This window comes from Bos grunniens, chromosome 10 (genome assembly GCF_055505025.1).
Source record: "Bos grunniens cultivar Pamir isolate PY7600 chromosome 10, Bosgru_T2T1.0, whole genome shotgun sequence".
Lineage (NCBI taxonomy): Eukaryota > Metazoa > Chordata > Mammalia > Artiodactyla > Bovidae > Bos > Bos grunniens.
The window spans coordinates 100,953,265-100,969,002 of NC_141174.1; the positions used below are offsets into that span (position 1 = coordinate 100,953,265).

At 36.3% G+C, this 15,738-nt stretch overlaps 1 protein-coding gene across 28 annotated transcripts in view; it reads left to right on the plus strand.

Annotated features, from left to right (window-relative positions):
• The window catches only part of APC (APC regulator of Wnt signaling pathway), a 351,744-nt gene that overhangs the window by 269,517 nt on the left and 66,489 nt on the right, over positions 1-15,738 (plus strand). For 15 of the 28 annotated variants that reach the window (XM_086323303.1, XM_086323316.1, XM_086323301.1 and 12 more), the window contains one exon: positions 7,958-8,110. The exons of the other annotated variants lie outside the window; for them this stretch is intronic. In XM_086323303.1, the coding sequence (XP_086179429.1) occupies positions 7,976-8,110 (135 nt within the window). In that variant the 5' untranslated portion in view covers positions 7,958-7,975. The remainder of the gene's footprint in view (positions 1-7,957; positions 8,111-15,738) is intronic. 28 annotated transcript variants of the gene reach the window in all.

Consider the following 15,738-nt stretch of genomic DNA (forward strand, 5'->3'; position numbering starts at 1 on the left):
ACTTCCTAGGTCTCTTTTCAGGTTACTTCTTCTTTAAGAAAAAAATACTAGGCAATTCTCTACTAGTCCAGTGATTAGCACTTGGTGCTTTCACTGCCATGGGCCCGTGTTCAATCCCTGGTTTGAGAATTAAGATTTTGCAGACTTCATGGTGCAGCCAATAAATAAATAGTAAAATACTAATTTTGAAATTTCTCAGTAGCCTTTGAAATTATGTGGGCTACCTTAAGGGGCTTGGAAACCAGAATTGTGAGTTAATGCTTTGGGCCAGGAGTTAGCAAATTGCTGCTGTTTTTGAAAATAGTGTTATTGGAACACAGTCGTGTGCATTTATTTGTGTATTGTCTGTGGCTGCTTTTGTGCTACAGCAACAAAGTCAAGTAGTTGCGACAGAAATCATATCGTTTACAAAGACTTATTATCCAGCCCTTGCAGAAAATTATCCAACCTCTGTTCCAGGTAATTTTGGTGGCCATCTTGGAATTGCCCTCACTTGGAACAGAGTAACAGAGTCCAGCCAATGAATGTAGCCGTTTACAGAATGTAAAGGAAAGGAAGGGGTGGGGAAAGAATAGAGCAGATAGGAGACTGATTATCGCTATCTACCTGGCTTTAGTAGAAAAGAGGAAAAGAAGTAGAATGGAGAATAAATACTTCTATTGGTTGTTAAATAAAGAGAAAAGAATTAAAAATAGGTGAGGTACAAAATTACTTTTTTTAATCTGACTTGTTAAAGTTTCATATTTCTTGAGATTTTTGTTTTATTTCTTCATTTTCAAGTATTATTTCCTTTTAAAAAATTTCCTGTCCTAATTAGAACTTCCAGGATTATGATGTAACAGTAGAGAATCCTTAGCATGCTTTTGATTTTAAAAATAATGCCTCTAGTATTTCGATATTAAGAATGACATTTAATGTTTTTGACAGCTTCTCTCTGTTTCCAGTTCATTGAGTTTTTAAGTAGATAATGACTTTTTCCAAATGTTTGTTCTTTGTTGAGATGATTGTATGGTTTTTCTTCTTTGATGTTTTAATGAAGTGAATGACACATAAATCATCCAGTGCTAAACCATCTTTGCATTCTTAGAGTAAACTCAGCTTGATTCTGCTATAGTTTCTTTATACTTTTGTGTTTTATTTCCTGACACTTTGTTTAGGGCATTTGTGTCAGTATTCATAAGTGATATTAGCCTATGACTATCTTTTTCACCGTACCTTTGACTTTTATATCATGACTATATTAGCCTCATAGAATGGGTTGGGGAGTATTTCCTTGATTTTTATTCTTGGAAAAGTTTGCATAAGTTTGGAATGATACGTTTCTCAAATGTTTGGTAGAAGGTGTTTATAAAACCATTTGAATCCTGTGATTTTTTGTGTTGGACAGAGAAAAGGGGAAACATTTAACTCCTCCAGCTTTCAGTAGTTGTAGAACTATTAAGATTATCTATTTCTTGTTGAGTCAATTCCCCCCACCTTTGAATGTTGTTCACTTTATATGTTTGAGATCTTGTCTGTCTCTAACATTCAGTCTTTTCAAAAAACCAACCTTTTGCTCTAATATTCAAACTTTACAAAAAGGTATACAATGAAAAGGAAGGCATCTTCTCAGCAGAGCTGAGACTTTTCCAGAGGCCATCAGTGTACTTTTGTATATCCTTTCAATGACATTTTTATCTTTTTCTGTTCAGTCACTCAGTCGTGTCCAGCTCTTTGCGACCCCCATGAATCGCAGCACACCAGGCCACCCTGTCCATCGCCAACTCCCGGAGTTCACTCAGACTCATGTCCGTCAAGTTGGTGATGCCATCCAGCCATCTTATCCTCTGTGTCCCCTTCTCCTCCTGCCCCCAATCCCTCCCAGCATCAGGGTCTTTTCAAATGAGTCAGCTCTTTGCATGAGGTGGCTAAAGTACTGGAGTTTCAGCTTTAGCATCAGTCCTTCCAAAGAACACCCAGGACTGATCTCCTTTAGAATGGACTGGTTGGATCTCCTTGCAGTCCAAGGGACTCTCAAGAGTCTTCTCCAACACCACAGTTCAAAAGCATCAATTCTTTGGTGCTCAGCCTTCCTCACAGTCCACTCTCATATCCATACATGACTACTGGAAAAACCATAGCCTTGACTAGACGGACCTTTGTTGGCAAAGTAATGTTTCTGCTTTTGAATATGCTATCTAGGTTGGTCATAACTTTCCTTCCAAGGAGTAAGCGTCTTTTAATTTCATGGCTGCAGTCACCATCTGCAGTGATTTTGGAGCCCCCCAAATTAAAGTTGAACACTGTTTCCACTGTTTGCCCATCTATTTGCTATGAAGTGATGGGACCAGATGCCATGATCTTAGTTTTCTGAATGTTGAGCTTTAAGCCCACTTTTTCACTCTCTTTCACTTGCATCAAGAGGCTTTTGAGTTCCTCTTCACTTTCTGCCATAAGGGTGGTGTCATCTACATATCTGAAGTTATTGATATTTCTCCCGGCAACCCTGATTCCAGCTTGTGCTTCTCCAGCCCAGCGTTTGGCATGATGTACTCTGCATATAAGTTAAATAAGCAGGGTGACAATATACAGCCTTGACATACTCCTTTCCCTATTTAGAACCAGTCTGTTGTCCATGCCCAGTTCTAACTGTTGCTTCCTGACCTGCATATAGGTTTCTCAAGAGGCAGGTCAGGTGGTCTGGTATTCCCGTCTCTTTCAGAATTTTCACAGTTTATTGTGATCCACACAGTCAGAGGCTTTGTCATAGTCAATAAAGCAGTCACAGTTTATTGTGATCCACACAGTCAGAGGCTTTGTCATAGTCAATAAAGCAGAAAGAGATGTTTTCCTGGAACTCTCTTGCTTTTTCGACAATCCAGCGGATGTTGGCAATTTGATCTCTGCTTCCTCTGCCTTTATCTTTTTACAACCCTTTTATTTTTTACTAGAACAGGATGACCAGTATGAGACATAGTGATCTATACTGTCTTGTTTTCTCTCTTCTTTTTGTTTGTTTTTACATCAACCTCATTTTTTAAATGCCAGTGTAATATTCCACTGCATGGATGTATCCTGTTTAATTAAAAGTAGTTATGCTTTTATACCTTTCCCATTTGTTTGACGTAACCTAAGAACTTGATTGATTACCCCTATTCTAGTAATAGACAATCATTTCAGAGGTCCAGCAGGCCTTCCGTGTGCCTTACCCTTTCACAAATAAGTTAAAATTAAAATGTCCATTGCTCTATAATAGCCTCCTTGGAAGAGGGTGTATTCCATTTCAGCATTTTTAATTGAAAGCACAGCTCTTTTCTCTAATTTAAATGCCGTATGATGTCCTTCAGCATTTGCACCCCTGTCCTCTTGTAGTCCCCACTAAAGTGTAGGGGAGGAGTGGATGCCGCTGCATGTGTCCTCGTGGCTGTCCTGCTGCCCTGGCCGCTTGTGTAAAGTCCATCTTCTGACCTGTCTTTGAGATGCTGCCTTTATTATGACTAACTTCACATATACTTCTGGAATTTAAAAAAATGTGTTCCCTTGGTTGATCTCTTCATCTGCCAGTTTCATAGCTTTTTAAAGCCTTTTTATTTTTAAATAACTTTGTACTTATAAAAGTTAGAAAAATAAGAGAGTTCCTATGTACCCTTCAATTTTTCCTAATGTTAACATCTTATATATCCATAGTATAATGACAAGAACTAAGAAATTAGCTTACTGATACAGTACAGTTAACTTCATACTGTTTTGCTTACAATGGCTTTGTAGCACTAATTTAATATGACGTAGGTATACTCTTGATCTTCCCTTCATATTTTCCCTTTTTTTGTTTTTTTCAGTTGTCTAGCTGCAGAAAACAAAATAAAAAATATTTTATATAGTATTTATATTGGGACCATGTAAAATTAACTCAGGGAGAAATGACATCATTATGATACTGAATCTTTAGTACGCAAACAAGATATGTCTTTCCATTTGTTGAAATCTACCTTTGTGTCTCTCAGAAGTGTTCCATAGTTTTCCTCATACATGTTTTGAACTCTTTATTCAGTTTATGCCTGTTTTTTTAAATTGTAGATAAGATCTTTTCTTCCATTTTATCTTTTTTTTTTTCCTAACTTTTTTTTTTAAATTTTATTTTGTTTTTAAACTTTACAATATTGTATTAGTTTTGCCAAATATCAAAATGAATCCGCCACAGGTATACCTGCGCTCCCCATCCTGAACCCTCCTCCCTCCTCCCTCCCCCACCCTCCCTCTGGGTCGTCCCAGTGCACCATTTTATCTTTTATCTGGTTTCTCTTTGTACATGTAAAGGAAAGATTTCTATATGTTTTATACTTCACAAAATTACTAGATTATCTTGTTGTAGTAATATTTAGTTGGTTCTTTTGGATATTCTAGTTATTTCATTTTACCCCTGCCAGTAGTATTCCTTTCTAATTTCATTCTGTGTTGACTGATAAAACGAGTAAGAGTGGTAAAAATGGGGCTTTCCCTGACTTTAGTAATATAGTGTATCTAGTATTTCCTCATTGGGTGGTGCTGGCTTATTGTGGGGCTGAAATACATTGTGTTAAAAAAGTGTGCTTTTATATCCAGTATTTTCAACAAGAATGGGCATTGAATTTTTAAAGCGTCTTTTCATCACCTTTGGCATGATAATATTTTTCTTCTGTGTAGCTCTATTAATGGGCTGAATGATATCAATTTTACAACAATGATTTTTGTTGTAAATTTTAGATTTTCCTTCTCTTGTGGTTAGTTTTGATAAAATACACTTTCTAGTAAATTCTCTATTTCGTTTTCAAGTTTGTTTACATAGACTTGAGCAAAGTAGTCTTTTATGATTCTTTTGGTTTCTTTTTGTATTGATGTTTTCTTCTTTTTTCATTACCATCTAACAGTACTGACAAATACATCTTTTTTTAAAATTCATTAAACCAAAAGAATAAAAGCAGTTTAATGTTTTTTTAAATCCCAAACTTCTTAATTTATAATAAAGAATCTTTCAGATTTAGTTCTAATTGAGTATCCCTTACCTACCTAAACTTTTCTGCCTCCTTGCATTAATTTCTTAGGATCCTTGTGAATTTGTTTCCAGTGAACATGAGGATACAAGTCTAAATAACAGTCCTTTTACTTTCTTCTCCCCTACCCTACTCTTAAGGGATGAGAATCTCTTTAGTGCATACCCTGACTCCCGGTGACTCAGAAAGAATCCACCTGCAATGCAGGAGACCTGAGTTTGATCCCTGGATCAGGAATATCTCCTGAAAAAGGGAATGACTCCCTTCTCCAGTATCCTTGCCTGGAGAATTCCATCGACAGGAGCCTGGCGTGCTACAGTCCATGGGCTCCCAAAGAGTTGGACAGGACTGAGCAACTAACCCTTTCACTTTCTGAAAAGCATATTTAGATCTCTGTATATTCTCAGTAATGTGAAAGAGTCAGAGATTTTACCCATTTCATCAGATAAATTTTGGGTGTTTTTTTTTTTTTTAATGATGCTGGGTGGTTTGCATTTACGATATATTTTGTATGAAATTCTTGTGGTTGTTTAAAAGGCTTTCTAAAACAAATTTATGATTTTTTTTAAATTTTGCATTAACCAATTTTGACTTAGGTATGGCTGCAACATATTAAAAGGACATAAGGCAAAGTATTACCTTGAAACATCTTATTTTTCTCATAAAATTATATGAAAACATGCTGCTTTCTAAAGCAGAAATGACTTAAATGTTTTGATTCTGGAGGGAGAGAAAAAAAAATGATGGAATGTTTTAATTGTCCACCTAAAGGGCTGAATTCTTTTTTGTTCCAGTAAAGAGCACTGTAGTAGTCCCTTGCTCATTTTGCCCACCCGGCTTTTTTTGTGATTGTGTATGGTTATAACCTCTGTGTCTTAACATAATTCCGGTAATTTTCTCTTTCCCTGTATTATTACTTTTTCTCTTATTCATACTATTTTAGTGGGAAGTTGCCTGTTAGGATTTTATTTGGAATGAGGAATTTTAGGACTTATGTTACTAAATGCTGTCAGCTTCCCACCTTTGTCATGTGATTTTTAATGTGCTGCGTCTTTGTAGAGATGCCTATTAGTGGTACGGTATAAAATAGATAGGGCTTCCCAGGTGGCTCAGTAGTAGAAAAACCGCTTGCCAATGCAGGAGACGCAGGAGAATGGGGTTCAATCCCTGGGTCAGGAAGATACCCTGGAGGAGAAATGACAACCCACCCCAGTATTTTCGCCTGGATCATCCCATGGACAGAGGAGCCTGGTGGGCTGCTGTCCGTGGAGTTGCAAAGAGTCAGGCACAGCTGAGCATGCATGCACACAAAACAGATAAGTGATCCCACCTGTGAACTTCTCCTTTGTTTCTGATATACCTTCTCAGTTCTTTTTCAAAAGAGTTCACCTCTTGTCCGTTGGTCAGAGGACTGAGGCTTATAACAGTAGGTCTTACTAAGGAAGTTACGTTTCAAGTGTATTTTCATCATATAACTTACACAGGACTTTTATTTTTAGACCATCATTTTGTTTCTCAATTCTAACAATATCCCTGTAAATTATATTAGAAAAGGTAGTAAATGTCCATTTTACAAATGGTGAAGTGAATTAAAATTCAGGGGCAAAGGTAAAGGCGTGACCAAGACTGAAATTAAGACCAGTGTCTCCAAATACAAGTCTAGTGCTCATTCTTTTCAGGCATGAAGATTTTTGAGGGTGATCTCCACCATCCAGGACTCTGTTTCCTCCTCAGTTGACAGTGGGTTGCACCAGATTTATCGTCCCTAGCTGTTGCAGAACAGACGGGACCTGTGTCACTTGATTTCCCTTGTTAGGGAATCCCTTCCAGTTGCTGAACTACAATATTGTCATGACTAGCGAGTGTTGTAATTTGTGTGCCTTATTTCGTATCGTGGATTTTTACTGCAGAAACATTTTTTTAATGTCCAGATCTATTAAGTATTGTTTGAGTACAAACTCTGTTATACTTTTTAACTCTTAGAGATAGGTAGAAATTTATTCCATAGAAATTAAACTACAAAGAGGATCTGGGTCTTTGGAACTTCGTTAGTCTGAACATAACTTCTAGCATTCTCTAATTCTTTAGGCCAAGGACCTCTTATTACCTGACTGTCCTCTATATCTTTCTTTTCTCCCCTCTTCTTTCATGGTAATGTAATTAATAGCCAGCCTCTGCTTCACTTCTCTTTGACAGTCTCCTAAAATCATCCGTTTTCTTCAAGTGTCTTTCAGCCTCAATGTGAGCACAGTGGGTCCCGTGATACGTATGCCATAGCATGGCCTATTATATTCATCCTTTTGGATAAATGTAATAGAATTTTATATTAGCAATTATTATCATCTTTCTTTCCAAAAGATTTGAAGTCTCAATCCAATCTTCTGCCTTGTGTCTATTTTGTTAAATGACCGCCTTTTTAGTGAGGCCTTCTTGGAACTTCGTATTTCCCCATGGATAATGTTTTAAGACTAGCTTTTTATCAAATGAAAAGTGGTAGACTGCATATACCTAATCTCATTAATCCATTTGGGCTATAAAATTGTGTGATTATTGGACAAAATCCAGAAGTAAATTAATATGACCAATATAAATATATTTCTTATCAATAACTGCATTTCCTAAATCTTGTCTGTAAGACCATTTAAAGTATCTCTGAAACCTCGAAAAAATTCTAACCTGATAGAAATCTTACCCACCTGTGAAAAGGCAGGTGTTTTTCAAACACTACTGAAGCTCTCTTCTGTTTTAAATCTTATTTGTCTTTAAAGCCTCGGTGTTCATCTTCTCAGATGCTGCCGCTTGCACATTGTTGTTTTGAGACTGAAACCGCTACATTAACACAGCTCTTATTAAATGTCTGGAGGTTTTGTTTCTTTATCCCTTTCTTTGTAACAAGCAGCCACTCTATTTTTCAGTAGTGAATTTCAAAATCCTTTTTAACCTTATAGGTCCAGGGGTAGCCAAGGATGGCTGCAGCTTCATATGATCAGTTGTTAAAGCAAGTTGAGGCCCTGAAGATGGAGAACTCAAATCTTCGACAAGAGCTAGAAGATAATTCCAATCATCTTACAAAACTGGAAACTGAGGCATCTAATATGAAGGTATCAAGACTGTGACTTTAAATTGTAGTTTATCCGTTTTTATTCCATGTTTCTTCCTGTAAACTTGGGGTTAGACACTTCACTTACTTAGAAGTGTATTTTTTAAGTTAAGCAATAATTTGTAAACTCTTTCTTGCAAAAGTTAACATTGATATTTTCAGTCCAAATGTTTTTAGTTCATCCAGCAAATCATATAAAGAAAATGATTATAAAACCACAGTGACTAAGTAGTTAGTCCTTAGTTATTTTTAAGCTTAAAGATGAGAGACCAACTTCACCATCGCTATAGTGAGGCTGGGGGTCCTGTGTGATTCGTAGAAGCTAGCCTCGCAGCTGTAGGATTTATCATAAGGATTAAAAGAGATCACAGTCACATCCCCAACCCCCTCAGATCCTGTCGTCACTTACGTGCTACAGTGACAGATCATCAAGAAATTTGGGGTGACCTAATGAGAAGAGTCCTGAAGTGAAGATTAGTACCTGATTCTATTTCTGGTTTTGCCATAAGCTGAGCTACAGACTGTAGGGTGCCCTTCTAGAATTAAATTGCTTTATTTGAAAAGTAGTCATTGCACTAACAGATGATGTCCATGACACCTTCAAGCCCTGAAATTGGTTTTCTATATAGCATTGAAAAGCTGTGATAACCTCCATGAAAAGTTATAAAATATTCAGTGTGCACTGGGAAAATATGTTCTTATTTCAAAATAAGTGCAGTTAAAACTTTAACTGTTTGAATTTCCAGTTAGGCAGATTGTCCTCTCACTGAATTTACTAGAACTGGAGGTCATCAACAAAGCTGTTACCTCCTTCTCTTTAAAAAAAAAAAAAAATCCTTCTTGCTACATGTTTTTTCTGCGCCTTGGCTATTTTACCATCTGGGTTTCTGACCCTCTTCTTCCTGTCTGCTCACTACTCTTATTCCTTATTCATTTATTATTCTCTTCTATTTCTTTTTCCATGCATTTTGAGGTCTCTCTTATTCTTCAAGTTTCTGTGTATTAACTGAACTATTGAGCTGCTCCTCTTTTAACTTTTTATTAAATATCATAGCAGTTTAGCCTTTTACTCATATGAACCTTTCTTTCTTTTTCTCTTTCTCCCTTTCTTTCTCTTCTATCCATAAATATTTTCTACTCTGTTGCCTATTTCTGTGGCAGTAGCAATGACAGATCTCCAAGATACCTATCTCAAGTCCTTCATAAAGAAATATTTTTTTCTATAGACTATAAAGAAACATTTTTTTTCTCACCACAAACCATGAAAACAGCTGAATCAATTACTTACTAGGTTAAAAAAGAGTAGTTTGGTATTTTAACACTGATCAACATAATGTATCTAAAATTATTGTACATGACATGTGGTTTTAAAAGTTTAAAGATACAAAATTTAAACTCCCCAGCAGGACTAATCATTTATCTGCTTCAGAAGTATATTTTGTAGAGAATTCTTCCTAGCACACCTGTCTGAATGTCTCTTGTGCAGAATTCTGAGTCCTCTTTTAAAATTTTATCTTTTTCTTTAACTAGAGCAAATTGAAACTTCATTTTGGTGAAACATTTTAACATACCTTTAGATCCATCTCCACGGATGGGAATGCTGAAGTGTGGAATGGCTCTCAGAGTAACAATATGTCAGGTCCTTAAATTTCTGCAATGGAATACCAGGTTGACCTCTTAGCAATGGGGTATAATATATATCATGAATATTAGTATTTAAGATATGTCTGAATTCAACCATGAATTGATTACTGCTCAGTGAGTCTTCTTACAGACATCCTTGCAAAGCCATCCACATATTTCTTGAGGATTTAGAGTATGGTATCATAGCAGTTATGCCCTTTTACTGAAATTATTTATGTATCTCTCCTTTCAAGAAGCTTTTTGAAAAAAAAAAAAGCAGCAGCAGCTTTATGGTATTAACAGGAAACCATGCTCTGTTTGTTTTGTCTTAAAATATTGATGTGAAAAGACATTTGGAAACATTGGAACTTACTACATTGGATTAAAGTTAATCCGAAACAATGGTTATTTCTCAAAAAAAAATCACTTTTTAGACTTTGTAATACATCATATGATCTTGTATTAAGTTTACTGATCATTCATATGTAATGTGGGACGGCAAGGTGTGTCTCTTCCAACTAGGTAATTCCAGGATTTCTGAAATTTATACAGTAGTACCATCTAGTGGCAAAAGAGAATACTGCTTTGCTATTGATTACATGTCATTGATAGTGTAAAAATATTCTCTGTGTATGTGACAGTCAGGGAAATATGTGTACAGCAGTTAAGGAAGTGTGAGCATTGACTGTATTTGAGAATATTAAGAAAATGTTTATTTTTTAGGTCTAATGATGGCATTGTGGTTGTGTTTAGAAAGAATCCCTTTTTAAATATATATGTAGAATTTTTTTAGAGAAAAAGCAGTATGATGACTGAGACTGGTTTTTCAAATACATTTGGGTTGAGGGGGAAATGGAGGAAGTGGTTATAAGTATAAATGAAAGAAGCCCGTGAGTTGATAATTATTGAACTAACGTGAGGATACACGGGAGTTCGTTACATTATTCTCATACATATATTGTTATGTATATACTTGATGCTTCTGTAACTAAAATAAACTACAGATTTTGTGGGATTTAGAATAAGAATGCAGCAATTATAGCTAAACTTAAGGGAAATTATATACTATACTTTTTACTCCAGGGCAGGAAGTCAGTGTGATTTACTTTAAAATACTGAGTATCACAGCATGATAAATATGGTGAAAAGTTAAGTTAGTTGCACAGTCATGTCCAACTCTGCGATTCCTTGGACTGCAGCCTGTCCCTCTCCTCTGTCCATGGAATTCTCCAGGCAGGAGTACTGGATTGGTTGCCATTTCCTTCTCCAAAATATGGTGAAGTATGAAGCATTTAAATTGAAAGATGGCATGGTGTAGAAAAATATATCTAGGTAAAATTTTAACCAACTGTTTATATCTCTTGCATTTTAGTAAAATGAAGTATTTATAAATAGTTTTTTAACTGTTAAACCATCTACATGGAGAGTATCTTTTATTTTCAGAGTGTAAGAAAAAAAATGAGAAGTAAAAATTCAAATTGGCATAGTTCATAATTTATTTTGAAGATTTAATTACCAAGTATACCTTTATCTAGTAATGAAAGATATCAGTAACTATGACATAGCGAGAAAAACAGAAGTGGGTCAAGTTAAAACTCCCTTGAAATGACACAGTTACTCATTGATATTTTCTGTTCACCTATATGACCACAGTAATTTGTCTGTAATAATTAATTCTCTCATGGTTTTAAAATCTTAACATGTTTTTAAAATAATGTTTGATTATGGCTCCCTACTCCAGTACTCTTGCCTGGAAAATCCCATGGATGGAGGAGCCTGGTGGGCTGCAGTCCATGGGGTCGCTAGAGTCGGACACGGCTGAGCGACTTCACTTTCACTTTTTACTGTCATGCATTGGAGAAGGAAATGGCAACCCACTCCAGTGTTCTTGCCTGGAGAATCCCAGGGACGGGGGAGCCTGGTGAGCTGCCGTCTATAGGGTCACACAGAGTCGGACACAACTGAAGCAACTTAGCAGCAGCAGCAGCAGCATACGATTTTGTAAAACCAAACTTCCAGAATTTATAAATACAAATGAGTATTCTCTCCTTTAAAATTACATATTAATTTAAAAAACCATCATTTCTCAAAACATTCTTGTGAAATATTTTGTTTGGAATTGCTTTGTAGTTGTGTAGCATTTTCTTTTAAAAACCTCTTTGAAATTAAGGACTTCTTTTTAGGCTGTATTCAGTATGCAGCTCCAAGCAATTAATCAGCCCTACCGCAGCAACTAGAAAACACTGGATAAAAACAAAAACCATTCTTTTAAAGACATTGGAGAACTGTAAAATCATCAAGGACTATGTTAACTAAAATTCCTAAGAGGAAAGAGCCCTTTCTAGATGAGCTGAGATCACCAGTAATTTTATTCCCAGGGGTGTTTGCTGATTGTGGGGATAGACTGCTAATCATTGGCACAGGCATGAAGACTCCACTGTTGACAGACACACAGGCATATGTGAAGTATTGACGTTTAGAGGAGCTCCAAGTGTATGACTGGTTTCTCACATTTTCTCCAAAAACATGGGATGTTAGCTGAGTCTTGTTGAGGGGAAAGATGCTGGGGTGGACTAGGAAGCAGAATGTTAGGAGGAACATCCTGCTAAAGGAATACTTTCACATAGCAGGTCTCCTTAGTCTAAATTTAAGAGAAGAGATACATTGAAAGAACTCAGCAAACCAAATCAGATGCGAAAGGGAAAGTCACTCAGTCATGTCCAACCCTTTGCAACCCCATGGACTATACATTCCATGGAATTCTCCAGGCCACAATATTGGAGTGGGTAGCCTTTCCCTTCTCCAGAGGATCTTCCAAACCCAGGGATCGAACCCAGGTCTCCCGCATTGCAGGCGAATTCTTTACCAACTGAGCTATTAGGAAATCCCATATGAATTTCACTTAAACTGCATCTGCAACCCATTTTCAGTTATTGGTTGAAGGAAATCAGACCCCAGTGGTAGAAAGGGCAAACTCTGTAAGGGAAACTCCAATCTCAAGTCTTTGTTGTTCTTGTATACATAATGACTGGCATACAGTTAAAAGTTACAAGAAATACAAAGAAATAGGAAAATGACTGATAACCAACAGAGCAAATAGGTAATAGAAACAAATCCCAAGATGATCTACATATTGTAAGTAAGAGTCAAGGATTTTAACATAATTATTTTAAATGATTTGGAAAAAATGATGGATTAAATGGATAAAGAGTCAGAAAATCTCAACAGAGAATTGGAATCTATAATTAGGAAGAATCAAACTTAAACCTTGCTGGTAGGAGTATAAAATAGCACAAACACTTTGAAAAACCATTCAGCAGTTTCTTTTAAAGTTAATCACTGTGACTAAGCATTTAAACCTCCAGATGTATATTCAAGAGAAGTGAGTACGTGTGTCCACCTGGAGATAAGTGCAGGAATGTACGTAGTAGCATTCTTCATAATAGCTTCCAACCTGGCAGCAACCCAAATGTCCATCAAAAGGATAAGGGATGTATCAGTGGAGATCTAGTCATACAGTGGACAACTGCACAGTATTAAATAACTGATACATACAGTAGCATGGGATGAGTGTCATAGAGACTTCGGTGAGCAAAAAACACAAGACACAGAAGACTGTGTACTATGTGACTTCATTTATATGCAATTCACAAGCATGCTAACTGGTAACAAAAATCAGAGTACTAGTTACTTCTGGAGAATGAATATTGATTGGTAAGGGACAAAAGGGAACCTTCTGAGATACTGGAAATGTTCTGTGTCTTCCCTGGGTGGCAATTACATGGATACTTGGATTATATAAGAAATTTAAGATTGGTGTGCTTTTCATATGTATATTCTATCTCAGTAAAACAGAAAAGAAATGAGCTTAATTTTTATCATGGAATAGACACAACCTGTTCACAAGAAAGTAGGAATGTAGTCATGCTGGGTGGTGTCATCTTGAGACAGAGTAACTGGATCTATAAATTAACTGCATTTTTTTGAGATTCATAACTCAGAATTTACAAGAATAATTTAAGAGAACACATTGGAATAAGTAGCTTTTCAAGATAGCTGTTTTGAAATTTTAATTTTTTTAACTTTAGATTTCAATAATTTTATTTACTTTATGGTTATTGCTTTTACCAATAGACTTCTAGCCATATGCACAGAAACTTAAAACTTACAAGTTATGTATATTCACTATTTTTTAAATTTAGGAAATACAGACAAAGAGAGATCAAACTCACCCATTAAAAAAATTTTTTTTAATGTTGGTAGGTGATGGACAGGGAGGCCTGGCGTGCTGTGATTCATGGGGTCGCAAAGAGTCATTTTTCTCTCTGTGCATTTTATGCAGACATGCATTCAATGGGATCATATTTTGCAGCATGCTTTTTAATTTAATAGAGCCATCTTTTCATGTCATTAAGTATTACTTAGTATTTTTGTAGTTGTATAATATTCTGTTGTTTGGCTAATGCCATAAATTTATTTAATCCTTTATTGTTGAGCATGCAGATTTACATGGCCTTTTCATTTCTGTTGGTGTTATTTTAATTTTTCCTTATTATTTTTAATATGTTTTTTAAAAACCAGTAATATGCCGTTAATTTTCAAAAATTAAGTGTATGTCCTATGACATGCCAGGGATTTCTTTTAATTGTTGCTTTTCAATTCTTAAATGCTTGTACTTTTTCTGAAAACAATATTTGTTTTGATAATATCTGTTGTTTTAAAATGAGGAAACCAAAAACAAAAATTGCTTGTAATCCCAACTTCTATAGAATACTCACTGTTAACACCTGATGATAGGCTCTAGAGAAGGATCATGTATAAAGAAAGACCTGATTAGAGCTGTGCTTTAAAAGTTTTATTAATCTGTTAGTCCTGTGCAAGGTAGGACCATTTAGGAGATTATTTTAGTAGTTTTGGTGGGGTCAACAGCCAGGATAATGACATAAGAATAGAAAAGAGATGGCTAATAAGAGATATTAAGCCTAGAATACAGAATTGATAACTGATCAGGGAGATGAAAGACACGAGGCTGAAGATTTGAGCCGAAAGGGAAAAGAAGGCTACTGCTATTTAACTGAACAGATATAAGGCAAGGAACAGGATTTAACGGCACAGGGTGATAGCTTGGACGTTTACATATACAGTGCATATCATCCAGACACACTGAATGTTAAGCATCTATCAGTCATACTGGGAAAATGAGTCTGAAGTTGTGAGGTTAGGATTAGAGACATATCATTGATAGTTCCTTGAGAGAGGTAAGTGTTGAATTGTGAAACTAGGGATTATGTGAAAGTGAAGTCGCTCAGTCGTGTCCGACTCTTTGCGACTTCGTGGACTGTAGCCTACCAGGCGCCTCCGTCCATGGGATTCTCCAGAATGCTGGAGTGGGTTGCCGTTTCCTTCTTCAAGGGATTATAAGAAATAAGATTAAAAGATCATTGAATTGCAAGCAGCAGTGGATGGAAGGAGACTCAGGATCCTGAAAACTGCAGGTAGCCTCCAATGGTAATTCTCAAACTTTATGGAAGAGAATTGTGTCCTGATGTTTGTAGCAATCTATATTCATTCAAGAAAGACATCCCTGTGCAAATTTATTTCCTATCTCGCGGTTGTGATACACTGACATAATTTCTGACTGTAAATAACAATCACCTCCATATTCCCACATCTGCTTATCTAAGCCTTTTAACTTCCAACATGGTCTTTATATGAAGGGCAGATCATTAAGGTCACAGGCTATTTCTTATTGTTAACATAGGAATTCTTTTCTTAATGCTTCTAATGTGACTGTCAAGGTAAACCACTGACATGCTAAGTTGCTTCAGTCGTGTCCAACTCTGTGCGACCCCATAGACAGCAGCCCACCAGGCTCCCCCATCCCTGGAATTCCCCAGGCAAGAACACTGGAGTGGGTTGCCATTGCCTTCTCCAATGCATGAAAGTGAAAAGTGAAAGTGAAGTCGCTCAGTCATGTCCAACTCTTGGCGACCCCATGGACTGCAG